Source organism: Cervus elaphus, chromosome 20 (assembly GCF_910594005.1).
Source record: "Cervus elaphus chromosome 20, mCerEla1.1, whole genome shotgun sequence".
NCBI classification, from domain to species: Eukaryota; Metazoa; Chordata; class Mammalia; order Artiodactyla; family Cervidae; genus Cervus; species Cervus elaphus.
In genome coordinates, this window is record NC_057834.1 from 81,856,671 (window position 1) to 81,871,000 (window position 14,330).

Genomic DNA, 14,330 nt, shown 5'->3' on the forward strand with positions numbered 1-14,330 from the left:
GGATCTTCCCAACCCAGGGATTGAACTCACATTTTCTTCATTGACAGGCAGATTCTTTATCACTGCACCAGCAGGAAAACCCAAAGGCTACTGTTACAAACCTCTAAATGAGACTTTCAGTGGGTGAGGCTGGCTAGTCATGAGAATTCTGCCCCCTTGAATACATATACTTAATCACACATTCAACCTACAACTTTCCCCAGCAGGATATGTAACTGGGTTTCTCCTAGTGGCCTGGATTCATTTTTATTGATTGAACAAACATTTAGAGAAAGCCCACTGAATCTGAGGAACCCATTTTAGGCCCTGAGAATTGCTGTAAAACTCCCACTACTCTATTGTTTCCTACCATATCTTTTAAAGTTACATCATGAAGTGTACTTTTAGCTGTTTCAGAGTCTGCTAGTTCCATGGGGGAATCTGGAAGAGAGAGAAATTTTTTCACCAAAGGGATGAGGGTGGGTGTTATGCTTGTGACTTCCTCAGCTCTGAGAGGAGAGCGAGGCTCTACATGTGTGGCGCAGGCTGTGGTGTAGGCATTATATGGAACCTCAATCTTCCAAACTCTTTCTCTCATGAGTCTCTGTGACCTGCAAGCTTAGACAAGCCTTGAAGTCACTAGGATGGTTAAGTCATTAATTTAAACTCGTTGAAATAAGCAGAACACCCTGCCAACACACACACGCACACACACACTATTTGAATTATAATACATAATTCTTTAAGCATCAAATTTCCCCCAATCTGACACTAATTATAAAAACGCAACTAAAGCATAACCAAATCAAGGAATGAAAGGTAAAGAAGATATTTCAAATAAGAGATACTATCTTCTAGTGGTGAAAAAAATCTCTTGACATGGGGACTAGCAGAGGTAGGAAGATGGTTTTAAGGAAGTGGGAGATGAAAATGAAGTCCAGAAGAAGAGATTTAAGAGGTGTCAAGCCAGGCAGATGGAAGAGAAGAGAGGAAAATGGGAGACTCAAGACAGAGAGGGCCACTGCCGAGAAGTTTACGTCTGTCGTTCTGATGTCAAGACTAAGCCACTCATCAGTTATTTCAAATGAAAATTTCTGAGCAAGCACAATATCTTTTAAAAATCATCTTGAGGATCACTTTGCTGTACAAAAGCCCAGTTAACTTCCTTCCATGGGGTGACGTCATCTCTCCTCATCCAGAATTGCACACAGAGAGCTTTCGCCTTCCTTCCATGAGCTAAATGGACTCTCAGAGGCAAATGATATTTAATTGATCTTCACTTGTTCTAGCACTTTCCAGGTGTGAGGTTTTCTACTAGAATTATTTAATATAGTTTTAAAATAGTCCCCTTTTAGCTATTTGTATCCTTTTTGGAGGTGTTAAATGTGGAAGCAATTATCCTTTTCTTGACAGGATTTTTTTTTTTTCTTGGCTCAGTAAAGCTTTGTGCTTTGTGACACCTGATGCGTAGGTAAGGAATCAAGCTTATTTTCTATTAATTTGCAGTGAGTTTCTTTCCCTTAGAGACCTGAAGGGGTAGGATGTATGCTTCTCTGAGAGAGAAACCACAATCTGTTAAGTGTGTAGGAGGACACTAAAAGCTGGAAAAGATTATATTCTAGCAAAGGAAAATGTGGAAATCTTCCTTTTGTGTTACTCCATAAACATGGCAGAAAGGCAAAAAAGAGCTGATTAAGTGGTTTCATGGGAGGTAACCTAGAAAAGGACAGTCTTTAGGGTTGAATTATTTCTTGTCTTCTAAATTGGAATCTTTTTTAGAGTGTGTGAAGTATCATATTTTTAGTTGATGGGCCCATGAATTTGAAAGGCTCAGGTTCCTACTAGTGTTCAGTAAGCTGGGGCACCGCCAGCAGAAAAGATAAAATAAGCTCCCAGATTTCATCGAGGGTGTCTGATGTGTGCCAAGAGAATTTATTTTTCACATTCAAAGAGAATAAGTTTTTGTTGTTGTTGTTCATAGAATGATGAGCATACCAGCGTAGATAGTTTGCGTTCTGCCTAAACCGTGGCAGTAGTGAACTGTCTTGGAGAATGTAAGATGTTTTATACTGCATGAAACTGAAGCCAAAATATGTTAGAAAATACAACTGCTTTCTCCATTTTCAGATTCTAGTGAGAAAGTAGATCATTTCAAAGTTGCCTAGCAAACTGCCACTCCCCAAAGATTAACAAATATCATCCCAGAGCCAGAGGCGGATAGGAATGGCATGTCAGAAGGAGTTTTCAGAACCCAATGATTCTTTGTGAAACATGGGCAGTATTTACAGGGGGTTGAAGTCAGTTAGGGCAAAATCATCTTAGTAACTTCTGTAGAGCATTTCCAATGGGGCAGCCATTTTACTGAGTCCTTTATGTGTACCATATTAGACATCTATCACCTCTAGGAAATAGTTATGATTATCATCTTCTGAAAATGAGAAAATCAAGATAGAGAGAGGTTAAGTAATTCTATCAGGGAAATACTACTCATAAACAGGGGAGGAGAAGCATGAAGAGCACTGGAATTGAATTCGAATGATCAGAGTCCCAAGACTGTGGACTCAACTGTATGGAACACAGAATCTGGAAATCCTTTTATGATTGAGACAGTTGAGGGGTCCAAGTCTGGTTGGCTCACAGAGATGCTGGTGATCAAGGCCACCTATATAGGAAAAGTGGAAATGGATAGAGTTTACCTTTGGTTTCTCTTGCCTTCTCTTTATCCACCTTCAAGGGTTCCCACCACTTGTTCTAACGCCACTCCTGATTGCAAATTGAAGTCTCATTTCTAGAGGATTTTTTTTCTAGGAGGGATTGCTATTAGAAGTAAATTATGATACTAGTTTATAAAATATTAAGGAGTCACTCCTTTAAGGGGTCTTGGTATTTCAATAGGAAATTTTTGAATGATAAAATATTTTCAAAACATATAGGGATCATTTCTAAAAGTGATGCTTCATTTCAAACCAATGGGGATGGTATTTTTCAACTAGGGGCTCTGTCTGAAGCCCTCAAAGCACATTGTGGAATGGCGGTGGCAACTTTCTTATCTCTTGGAAAGTCCTCTTTTATTACAGAAATGGAAAGATAGAATTGAAAGAAGGAGGAAACATTTTGAGGATGGAAAGTGATGCAAAAAGGGGGAAGAAAAGCACGAAATCTCATAATGGGGTGGTGAGTTCCAACTCCACCTCTGCTAGTGTCTAGCCAGGTGACTAGAATGCATGTTGGCAGTCAAGACCTTCTCAGTGTTGCTGCCCTCCCCCTCTACCCCTGCCATACTGTCTGAGAGCTGAGAGGAGGGGCCAGATCAGGAAGGGAAATGCTAGAGATTGATAGAGGAGAACTGTCTAGAAGGAAAAGACTGTAAGTTATGAGGCTAAGTTGCTAAGGTGAATCAATGGCATTGCATTCATTCATTCATTCATTTAATGGATATTTATTGATTGCTTCTGCAATTCTCTTGGGTCTGAGACTAGACTCACTTGGATTAGCTCTACACTGCATTTTGAAATGCTGATTTTGCAGAATTGTGTCTTTATACACTTAGAATCTGATAAAGCCAACCAACTTAAGGTATTAAGTCCAGGTATTCTCTTGATCCTTCTTCAAATAAAGCTTCCAATGAGAACTTTGGAATGTTAAACAAATACCATTTTCTATCTTACCACATTATCCTAGAATACTCTGGCCAGAATGCTTATTTAAGCAGCACATATTTAATCAGCAGATCTACCACTAAACAGGGCCCCTGCTCTCTCTGGTAGGTACACACATGTGGTTGGGAAAATATCAAAAATATAGTCGTTGTTTACCTACTTGTGAAACTCCAACGGTTCCCAAGTTAACCACAGCAATTGAAATCACATAGGATGATGTAAACCACTGGATTATTAAGAACTGTCCAGGATTTTAATTGACAATCATGCATTACATTCTTATTCTTCAACCAGGGCCATGTGCAACATAGTGATGCGTGATGATATACCTCCAGCTTTTGACTTAAGATTTTAGGTCAAAAGGGGTAGATATTAGTCAGGACTGACTTCAAGATCTAAAAGAGGTTGACCTTAGTCATCCTGCTTTGACTATGCTATTGGGAGTTTGCACCCAACTGCTCCCTGAGTATACCGGCCTCACCAGTCTGCACATACAAAATAAGGCCATGATGATGTTAATTCCTGAATTTCCCTGGCCTTGTCGTTCTCTTATTACCAAACTGTTGAACCTCTCCAGCCCAGCTCTCCCACAGTCTCCCAGCCTGAGGGCTGTCTCACGGGGGCTCAGGGAGCAGTCCGCACCCACTGAGGACAGCTGCGGCCTCACAGCTCCGTCCAGCATCTGCTGTGCCGGCTCCCACTGCTCCTGGGGCAGAAAGCCGCTCTCCACAGACACTGTGTCCTGGGCTTCCCACTGTGTCGCCTGGTGCCGTGTTCTCTTCAGGCGACACCAAATTGCTGGAGCTACAGTGTGTTCCACAGACGAAAAGAAAGACCCCTCCCCTCACTAACTCAGTACCCTACCTGTCACCTGGGCCCTGAGCTAGAACTACCTGGCTTAAGAAAACAAGGTTTTCAGATTTTTGCCTCTCTCCCCACCACCTTCCCAATGCACCTCATGAGGTGATGTCAGGCACTGCCAGAGAGACATATCATCTCCTCCAATATTTTCAACTCTGCCCTCTCTCCCCTAGGTCTCCACAAACCAACTCTGCCCCCCTCTCAGTTCAGCCAAAAGCTAAAAACCTTTATGGGTGTCCACGTATGCAATCTATAACTTACGGATCACTGATCTCATCTTCCCAGTCTCCATTTAGGTTCATTCGGGCCGATGCTGCTACCCATTCATAAAATTGTCTGGTTTTGCTGAGTTCATAAACACAGAGAACTGAGGGGTCTGGTGGGGTCTGAGGGATCTGGAGCCATTCGGCAGTATAGAGAATGCACATGAGAACCACCCCCAATTGAAGGCATCACAGTGCTGGACAGAAGAGCTGCTTTTGAGGAGTTTATGAACTCTTTCCAGCATGACTGCCTGCTGAGTGAGATGGAGCTCAAAATGTGGAAAGTAATTTGGCCTAGAAGACACACTTGTACGTAGCTGAGAAAAAGGTTCCTGTGGGCTTCAACACAGCCTGAAGGTTTAGTCTCTGCCCTTCAGTTCTCTTAGGGCGTGAGAAGGCAGGGAGTTGTGGAATTCAGATAGGGGGAAAGGCACACCATCTTCATCACATGGACTTCGGAGGAGACCAAGAGACAGAACTCTTGGGGAGTGATGTTGCTCTTGGTACAGACACAGTGTGCCATGTTTTATTGACCCCAGAATCCTCAGGGCTAGGCAGTAAGAAGGTGCTGTTTCCTTTATGACTTCATCCCCTCTTACCTTTTGACTTAAAAACAGGACCTCCAGTCATTCATTCTGGAATCAAAGACCTCAAGGTCTTGAAAACCACGCAGTCTGGATTTGAAGGATTCCTCAAGGATCAGTTCACCACCCTCCCTGAGGTGAAGGACCGGTGCTTTGCCACCCAAGTGTACTGCAAGTGGCGCTACCACCAGGGCAGAGACGTGGACTTTGAGGCCACCTGGTATGAAGAAGTGCTAGGGTCTGGCACTGGAGCAGGTAGTGTCCACCCTCTTTTCCAGGGGCCTAGGAGTCTTCAGTCTGAAAGAGAAACTTGGAAGCCATTTAGTTCAACCTCCCCATTGTAAGAAATCCCTTCTGATGGGTAACAGAAAGAACACTGGTCTTACTCTGAGTTAGTAAACCTGCACTTAATCTTAGATGCTCTTAGCTGTAACAGCCTTAAGTGGACTGCCTGATTTCTCTGATTCTATCTTTCCTAATTGACTAAATCAGTAGTACACAAACATGATTGGGTATCAGAACCACTTGGAGGGTTTGTTACACTGTAGCTCGCTGAGCCCAGAACCCAGAGGTTCTGATTCTGTGGCCTGGAATGGGGCCTGAGGACTTGCATTTTCTAACAAACTCCCAGGTGTTGCCCATGCTGCTGGACCAGAGGCCACACTTCCAGAATCACTGGATCAAATGAGGATAGTGGCCTTGTCACTTCATAGCAGGTGCAGGGAGAGCTAAACCAGGCTGACCAAACTCGTCCCAGTCTGTCAAGGGCTTTCCTGATTTTAACACTGAAGGTCCCATGTCCTAGGAAACCCCTTGGTCCCAGTCAAATTGGCCACCGTAGGCCAAACTCAAAACAAGATGACAGTTACAGAAGCATTTTCTAAATGATAAATTCTTTAACATTGTAAAGGTATGACTTTTATTTTAACATCCTCAACAATCAGTGATTAGGCCTCTGAATTCCCAGTTTGCTTTTGACCAGGTATCTCATTCCTTTGTCAAAGTTCTAATTGTTAGAATCTTGTACTCTGTGATGAGCTAGAATCTGCCTCCGGTAGCTTCCTCCCACGGGGAGAGTGTTGTTCTGCTCCTTTTATTATATGCTAGGTTGGAAATGCTTGAAGAGAATCTCACCTCAGTCTTTTTATTTTCCCTTGTTTTTTCAAGTGTTACTCATGGGCAGCAGTCTGATGTATTTATGTTGAAATGAGTATGAAATTGAGAGTCAGGGTACCAGCTGGGCATCCCACTAAGGAGACGGACTGAGAGTGAATCATTTAACTTTTAAGCTCAGATTCCTTCCAAATTGAGGATGATAATAATAATAGGAGCTGCCTCAGGTACATTGAGAAAATTTAATGAAGTAATCACATAAAACACTTAGCCTACAGCCTGGCATAGTAAAACCCCTCAAAAATGCAGCAATTCAAGCAACCAGCCAAGCCAAGCAGCACAAAGATTAGAATATGAGGAAGTCTTCCTAAATTCTTCAAGCATGGAGGGGAAACTTACCCTGGGATGCCCATTGAGCCCTGGTGCCAGATTATGAAGATAGCCTAGTTATGTGCAATATGTCTGTTGCCTGGTGTGTGTGTGTGTGTGTGTGTGTGTGTGTGTGTTGGCATTATAATATTCCCGTGCTGTGCTACGTCACTCTGTTGTGCCTGACTTTTTGTGCCCCTGTGGACTGTAGTCCACCAGGCTCCTCTCTCCATGGGATTCTCTAAGTGGGAATACTGGAGGGGGTTGCCATGCCCTCCTCCAGAGGATCTTCCCAACCCAGGGATTGAACCCCCATCTCTTAGGTCTCTTGCCCTGGCAGGTGGGTTCTTTACCACTAGCGCCACCTGGGAAGTCCCTGTAATCCTCTCTAAAACCAGCAATAAAATTGTTTTAGGGGTGGGGGACAGAGAGGTCACCATATCTTAGTTTCACAGTGAATTCCCAAAGACCACCCTGTGGGAGCCCTCAGTTCTCCTTTCTGTGTTCTAGGGAGGCTGTCAGGGGCATTGTCCTGGAGAAATTTGCTGGACCCTGTGACAAAGGCGAGTACTCGCCCTCAGTCCAGAAGACCCTCTATGACACCCAGGTGCTCTCCCTGAGCCAGCTTCCTGAGGTTCGTTTTGTCACTTGCCATTCTGAAGACTGAGAGAACTTTCTGTGTCTCCTGTTAGCTCTGAGAAAGAGCTGAGAGTTAAAATAAGAAAGTGGAAGACACATGAAAAATGACATCTGTTGTTGCTCAAAAGCTTGTTATAGCAAGTGAGAAAAGGGAAAAAAAAGTGGAAAAATCTGTGCAACCTGAAAACATAGGCCACTGCTGTAGTTCTTTAGTTTTCTTGAAGACTCTGAGTCTCTTCAATTTGCTACAATTTGAGTCTCATATTTAGGACACTCAAATGGCCTGAAGGAGGGGTAATTATCCCAAGGGTCTATGTTTCAGGAGAGCCAGAGAATGAAGGATAGATGCAGAGAGATTGCATCCATCCATCCATTTGATATTATTGAATGTTACTATGTCTCTATCAGCACATGAGAAAATCAGGGACAAATTAGACATAGAGTCCCATAGACTCTACCCTCAATGAGTTCATCATTCAGTGAAAGAGGAAAATAAGTAAGCTAAATATTCAATAAACAATAGAATATTATGGAAATTCAGAAGACGGCACCTAGCTCAAGTATATGGGAAATGCCTATCAGGCTCTCTGGAAGGAGAGGTATTTGAGTTGAGCCTTAAGGGACAAGTAGGGGTTTTCTGGGTTCATTCTCAAGGATGAGGGAGGGGTAGGTATGGACAACAGGAGGCAGCATGGAACAGGCATTTATTGTTGAAGGTCTGCCACACGTTAGGCTCCAGGAGTGAAAGCCCTTCCATGTGCCTAGGTGGGAAACAGGTCTGGAGGGCTTTGTGGTCTTTGTAGAGTCTATATTTTATCCTGAAAAAATCTTAGGAGCCACCGAGGGGTCTAAGCAAGGTGCCACGCTACCAGCTTTGCACTCTAGAAAGATCGCTCTGAAAGATGTGTGATAAATTAAAAGGATGATGGGCCATAGACAAGGAGACCTATTGGGAGGTTATTGCAGGAAGCTGGAAAGGAAGGCATGAACCATGGCCATGATGGGATGGAGAGGACAGTGCTATCCTTAGACCTGGGCAAGAGGGACACCCACCATGGCCCAGAGGCCCCCTTCAGGTCATCCTCTAGCTATGCTTCTGTCTACTGGAAGAGGCACTTCAAGGCAGTGAACACTTCGGGAGCCCATGCTTCCCCTTATAGACCATTCTCTGGGATGTTTACTGTTAGGCAACTTGACATGCAAGCTGGAATATCCACCCATGTGAGTCCAAGAGAGAGGATAGGGTGGGCCAGGGGTTGGGGCTGGCTCTTCCCATGCTACCAGGTCCTGGCCTGATGATGCAAGGAGTCAGAGGATTTAAAATTTGGTCCTGGCCTTCCAGATAGTTTTGAAGGACTGAAGGATAGTTGTGAAGGACTATCTGTTAAGTTACAGAGGTAGAACATATTTCTATCTCTATATTTTAGCTTGATTCATAACTTTAAATCTTTAAACATGTGGTATGAGTGTGTGCTAAGTCACTTCAGTTGTGTCCAACTCTTTACAACCTTACGGACCATAGCCTACCAGGCTCCTCTGTCCATGGGATTCTCCAGGCAAGAACACTGGAGTGTGTTGTCATTTCCTCCTCCAAGGGATCTTCCTGACCTAGGGATTGAACCCACGTCTCCTGCATCTCCTGCATTGGCAGATGGGTTCTTTACCACTAGTGCTGCCTTGGAAGTCCAAAACATCTGGTGTGGGGACCTCCAAATGCTCTTACTCCAGGGCCTGCAAATGTTGAGGACAGGCCTGGAGAAGAGGGTATGGACTGAGTGGGAACTGAAGAGGTTGATGGGCCAACATCTGGAAGCCAGCTGGATGCTGAACATTCCCCAGGAGATTTTACTTTTCTGAGAAATGGATTTCATACACAGAGGGAGGGGTGAGTCCATCATTTAATAATAGTACTAGCTAGACAGAACAGTGTCGAGCAGTAGAGGAACATCAGACGGTGTCCCAGAGACAGAGGTGGAATCTGAGTAATGAGCTAATTGGAGGTTGGGGGCAAGTAGTGATAGAGACAGATTCCTAGTTTTCCAATGTAATACATATTATTGTGGATTCCAGATAGAAGATATGGAAATCAGTCTGCCAAACATTCACTACTTTAACATAGACATGTCCAAAATGGGACTGATCAACAAGGAAGAGGTAAGAGAACTTTAAAAATATTTAAAGCACATTTCCCCTGCCTTGCCCACTTTTTAACCCTCTTTGTAAACTTGGGGTGATACAACTGCCACAACTCTTTTTTTTCCCATTTATTTTTATTAGTTGGAGGCTAATTACTTTGCAATATTGTAGTGGTTTTTGTCATACATTGACATGAATCAGCCATAGATTTACATGTATTCCCCATCCCGATCCCCCTTCCCACCTCCCTCCCCACTCCATCCCTCTGGGTCTTCCCAGTGCACCAGGCCCGAGCACTTGTCTCATGCATTGTGAATGTTGGGATATTTATAGTTGCAACTGTTTAGAGCCCACTTAGACTCTGGCCTTTCAATATCTGAGGCTGGTATGCCATAGAAGTGGATGAATACTTATAGAGGAGGCTTGAAAGTTGCAGAGAGTAAAAGACAAAGAAAGAACAGAGTGTGCCCAAAGAAACAGCTCTGAGATCCATTTCTCCAAAAGGTGACACAGAAGGTCACAGTTTCATTATTTTTCCATCACAAGGCAATGAGAAGAAAGGAAAAAGTTATCTTTTTATTTTCTTCTATCATCCCTTTTAAATAGTCAGTTTGAGTAGTAAACACACACAAAATGAAAGATATTTGTGTTTCTAATTGCGATTACAGCAGGCAAGACGAGGAAGTTCAGTTTTCGAAAGGAAACCCAGCCTTAGAAAAAGCACTTAACCATGACTTGCTTTTAGACATGGCAGAAGGTTCAGCCAAGCTAGTGTGTCTCACTAGGCAGCCTGAAGTCCCAACAGATAGGCCTGCTGTGCTCAGTCGTGGGAGATCAGAATTGTCCCTCCCCACTTGGATCACTCTCAGACTGGCAGGACGTCTCTGATCCATCTTCCCATGGGCTTCCAGGGTGCTAAAAAAAAGCACCATTCTGTTGGCTGCTTCTAGTGTGTTGGGGAAGTGAGACAGGAAGGGACCCTCTGTTACCGTGGCTGCGCAGCCAGAGAATCATCTCCTTTGATGGCAAAAGGTCAGTGAAGGGTGTCCAGAAGGTCCTACCTTCTGGGCCCGCTGCCCCAGGAGCCTTATCAGTCACAGCCGTCTGGCCAGGTACCTTGTTTCTGTTCTGTGCGTTAGGCTCCATCACACTCTGTACTGCGACAGCTGTGAGGGAGGCTGGGGAGCAGCGCTGGGCAAGTAAGGTCATGCTGAGGTGCCTGGCATGGCTGAAATAGGGCCCGAGTTGCAGAGGACAGTCACTGTCCATTCAGCTGGAAGGACAGGCAGCCCTGTGTACTTCAGAGGATGGAGGGGACGTAGATTCCCAGAATGCCACTGTTAATTTGGATGTAAAGACTCTTTTGACAGCTTACTTTCTAAAGGGGAGAAAGGGGACATGTTCAGCAAAGATGACACCAATGGGCCTCAAACAGAAAAAGGCTCAGGCTCATGGCTAGAGCAGTGCATAGCTCAGGAACCCCAACCTAAGGAGGCCTGATACCGCAGGCCTGCAATGATCCTAGCTCGATGGTGTTCCGGTAGACCAAGGCCACGGTGTCTTTTGCTCTAAGAAGTCAGACTCAAAACTTCCCCTGGAGACCTGCAGGCAGGAAGGCCTGAGGTCCTTTGGGTCAGGCTCTGTGTAAAGGCACTCAAGGGGGTGAGCAAGCTGTCCCTATGTCTGTGTTTGCACCTTGAGGATGGCTGGTCACGCTTGGGTCCTCACTCAGCAAGTGCCTACAAAGTGAGGGCAACATATGAGAAGCAGGAGTCAGGACACAAAGAAAACAGCAGAGAAGTGACTAATGCAGAGTGGAGGACAGAAGAACTGCAAATGCACAGCTGTCTGGAGCCATTTAGCACTGGGCTAAGAGTCCTGAGGACCTCAAATGTCCCTGAGGGCATAACTGTATTATAGCATTGGACAATGATTGATGTTCAAAGTGAGTCATCAAGCAAAGGCTAAATTATGTTCACTACACTCTGTTTAAAAAGCAGGGATATGTAATGCATCTGAGAAACATTTATATCCTGATAATTAAAAACTGTTGAAAAACTCTAATTTTCTGGAAAATCACCTCATCTCTCTTCGGTGTCTCTGAAGGTGCCCTGTGGTTTTTCTACAGGTCTTGTTACCATTAGACAATCCATATGGCAGAATTACTGGTACAGTCAAGAGGAAGCTGACTTCAAGGCTGTGACATTGTGGCCACCAGTGGCAGTCCATGCTCCATTGAGGCATTCCTTAAGCCACTTGTGATGCTGGAAATCATAGTGTATGGTCATGCAAATTTTCAACCTAGTATGTTGATTTATAGTGTTCATTTTCCTCCTAAATGAAAGAATTCTATACCTAGCTCAGCAAAGTATTTTGGGATTAGTAATTAAAACATGTGTTGTGGATACAGTTTATTTCACAAATGCTGAGTAGTATTAGAATAATCATAAATCAGTATTTCATTTTAGTGGTCTTGGGCCTTCCTATCTTAGAGGAGCTTTAGAATGCATTCAATAGGAAGATAATCATGAATCAATGGAGGTGTGATAACAGTTAATCTTGTGAACAAATTTAAGAAGCCAGCATTGCTTTCATCCTACTGATGCTAAAACTTGCTCCTTGGCCATGCAGAAAATGTAATGATAAAGTAATATTTTGAAAAATATCACCATTGTGACTTCAATTAGACTGAATATTTGAGTTCTTAAATATGCTCTAGCATATGTATTATTGGGAGTTTATTTCTACTATAAAAGTACTTTTGAAATTTTAATGTATCGGTTTTATGACTTTTACAGCCCTTAAAGAATGTTTAGTACACACTGAGGCATTGTAAAAAAGTGTAAATTGTTTTTCTTTGAATAATGTATCACTTTTGCACAGAGTCACATTTAATAAATGGTAAGTCATTCCCCAGGTGGCTGAATATACATATAGAAAGAAGACTAAAGACTATATGTATGAATGTATCAGCAGTGATGATTTCTGGATGGTGGGATTATGAGTGATTTTTATGTTTTGTCTTGTGATTGAATCTTCTAGATATGAACATTTGTTACTTTTATAATCAGAGAAATAAATATAATTGATGATTTAAAGATACATGTGTATTTGAATGGTGGTCATCTTTACATCAGTAAACTAACACTACTGTTGTACATATACCATAAATCTTCATAAACTGGAATTTTAGAAACCCATGACTAAAAGTTGTTTACATGAACATCCTAGATAACCTCTTCCATTAAAAAATTGTCATCCTGCTTATTTAACTTATAGGCAGAGTATATCACATGGAATGAAGGTATATTATCACCCTGCTTATTTAACTTACATGCAAAGTACATTATATAAAATACCAGGCTGGATGAAGCACAAGCTGGAATAAAGATTGCCAGGAGAAATACCAATAAACTCAGATATGCAGATGACACCACCCTAATGGCAAAAAGCAAAGAGGGATTAAAGAGCCTTTTGATGAAGGTGAAAGAGTAGAGTGAAAAAGCTGACTTAAAACTCAACATTTAGAAAACTCAGATCATGACATCTATTCCCATCACTTCATGGCAAACAGATGGGGAAACAATGGAAACAGTGACAGCCTTTATTTTCTTGGGCTCTAAAATCACTGTGGATGGTGACTGCAGCCAGGAAATTAAAAGATGCTTGCTCCTTAGAAGAAAAGCTATGACAAAACTAGACAGCATATTAAAAAGCAGAGACATTACTTTGCCAACAAAGTTCTGTCTAGTCAAAGCTATGGTTTTTCCAGTAGTCATGTGTGGATGTGCAAGCTGGACCATAAAGAAAGCTGTGCACCAAAGAATTGATGCCTGCAGACTGTGGTACTGGAGAAGACACCTGAGAGTCCCTTGGACAGCAAGAAGTTCAAACAAGTCAATCCTAAAGGAAATCAACCCTGAATATTCATTGGAAAAACTGATGCTGAAGCTGAAACTACAATACTTTGATCACCTGATGTGAAGAGCTGACTCATTGGAAAAGACCTGGATGCTGGGAAAGATTGAAGGCAGGAGGAGAAGGGGATGATAGAGGATGAGATGGGGGGATGATAGAGGATGAGATGGTTGAATGACATCACCGACTCAATGGACATGAGTTTGAGCAAACTCCAGGAAATGGTGAAGGACAGGGAAGCCTGGTGTGCTGCAGTCCATGGGGTCGAAAAGAGGTGGACATAACTGAGCAACTGAACAACAATGATTAAAAATCTCCATTTATTTAAATTTTTTGTCTCCCTTTTCATAAATACATACTCATGAGTACTTAGTATTATTTGACTAAGTAATTCTTAGTGAATTCTGCATTCACTTTTATAATACTATTACTTAAGGTGCCATGTTTGATTGCACAATCTCATTTAAATCCTGACTCCATCTCTTACTAGCTCTGTGACAAGTTTCTGCATTTGTAAAATGGAGGTTAACATATAGAACCTATCTCAGGTTTTTTTGAGGATTAAATGAATAGTCTGTAAAGAACTATGGTAGTAAGGGGGCTTCCGAGGTGGTGGAGTGGTAAAGAGTCCACCTGCCAAAGCAGGAGACGCAAGAGACAAGGGTTCGATTCCTGAGTTGGGAAGATCCCCTGGAGGAGGAAATGGCAACCCACTCCAATATTCTTGCCTGGAAAATTTCATGGACAGAGGAACCTGGCAGGTTACAGTCTATGAGACCACAGTCAGACACATCTGAGCGGCTGAGCAC

At 43.0% G+C, this 14,330-nt stretch overlaps 1 protein-coding gene across 5 annotated transcripts in view; it reads left to right on the forward strand.

Annotated features, from left to right (window-relative positions):
* Nucleotides 1-12,705, forward strand: part of LOC122676556 (uricase) — a 124,476-nt gene extending 111,771 nt beyond the window's left edge. For all 5 annotated transcript variants that reach the window (XM_043875920.1, XM_043875921.1, XM_043875922.1 and 2 more), the window contains 4 exons: nt 5,380-5,566; nt 7,339-7,462; nt 9,538-9,621; nt 11,732-12,705. In XM_043875920.1, coding sequence (XP_043731855.1) covers nt 5,380-5,566; nt 7,339-7,462; nt 9,538-9,621; nt 11,732-11,806 — 470 coding nt within the window. In that variant the 3' untranslated portion in view covers nt 11,807-12,705. The remainder of the gene's footprint in view (nt 1-5,379; nt 5,567-7,338; nt 7,463-9,537; nt 9,622-11,731) is intronic.
* The last annotated feature ends 1,625 nt before the right edge of the window (nt 12,706-14,330 follow it).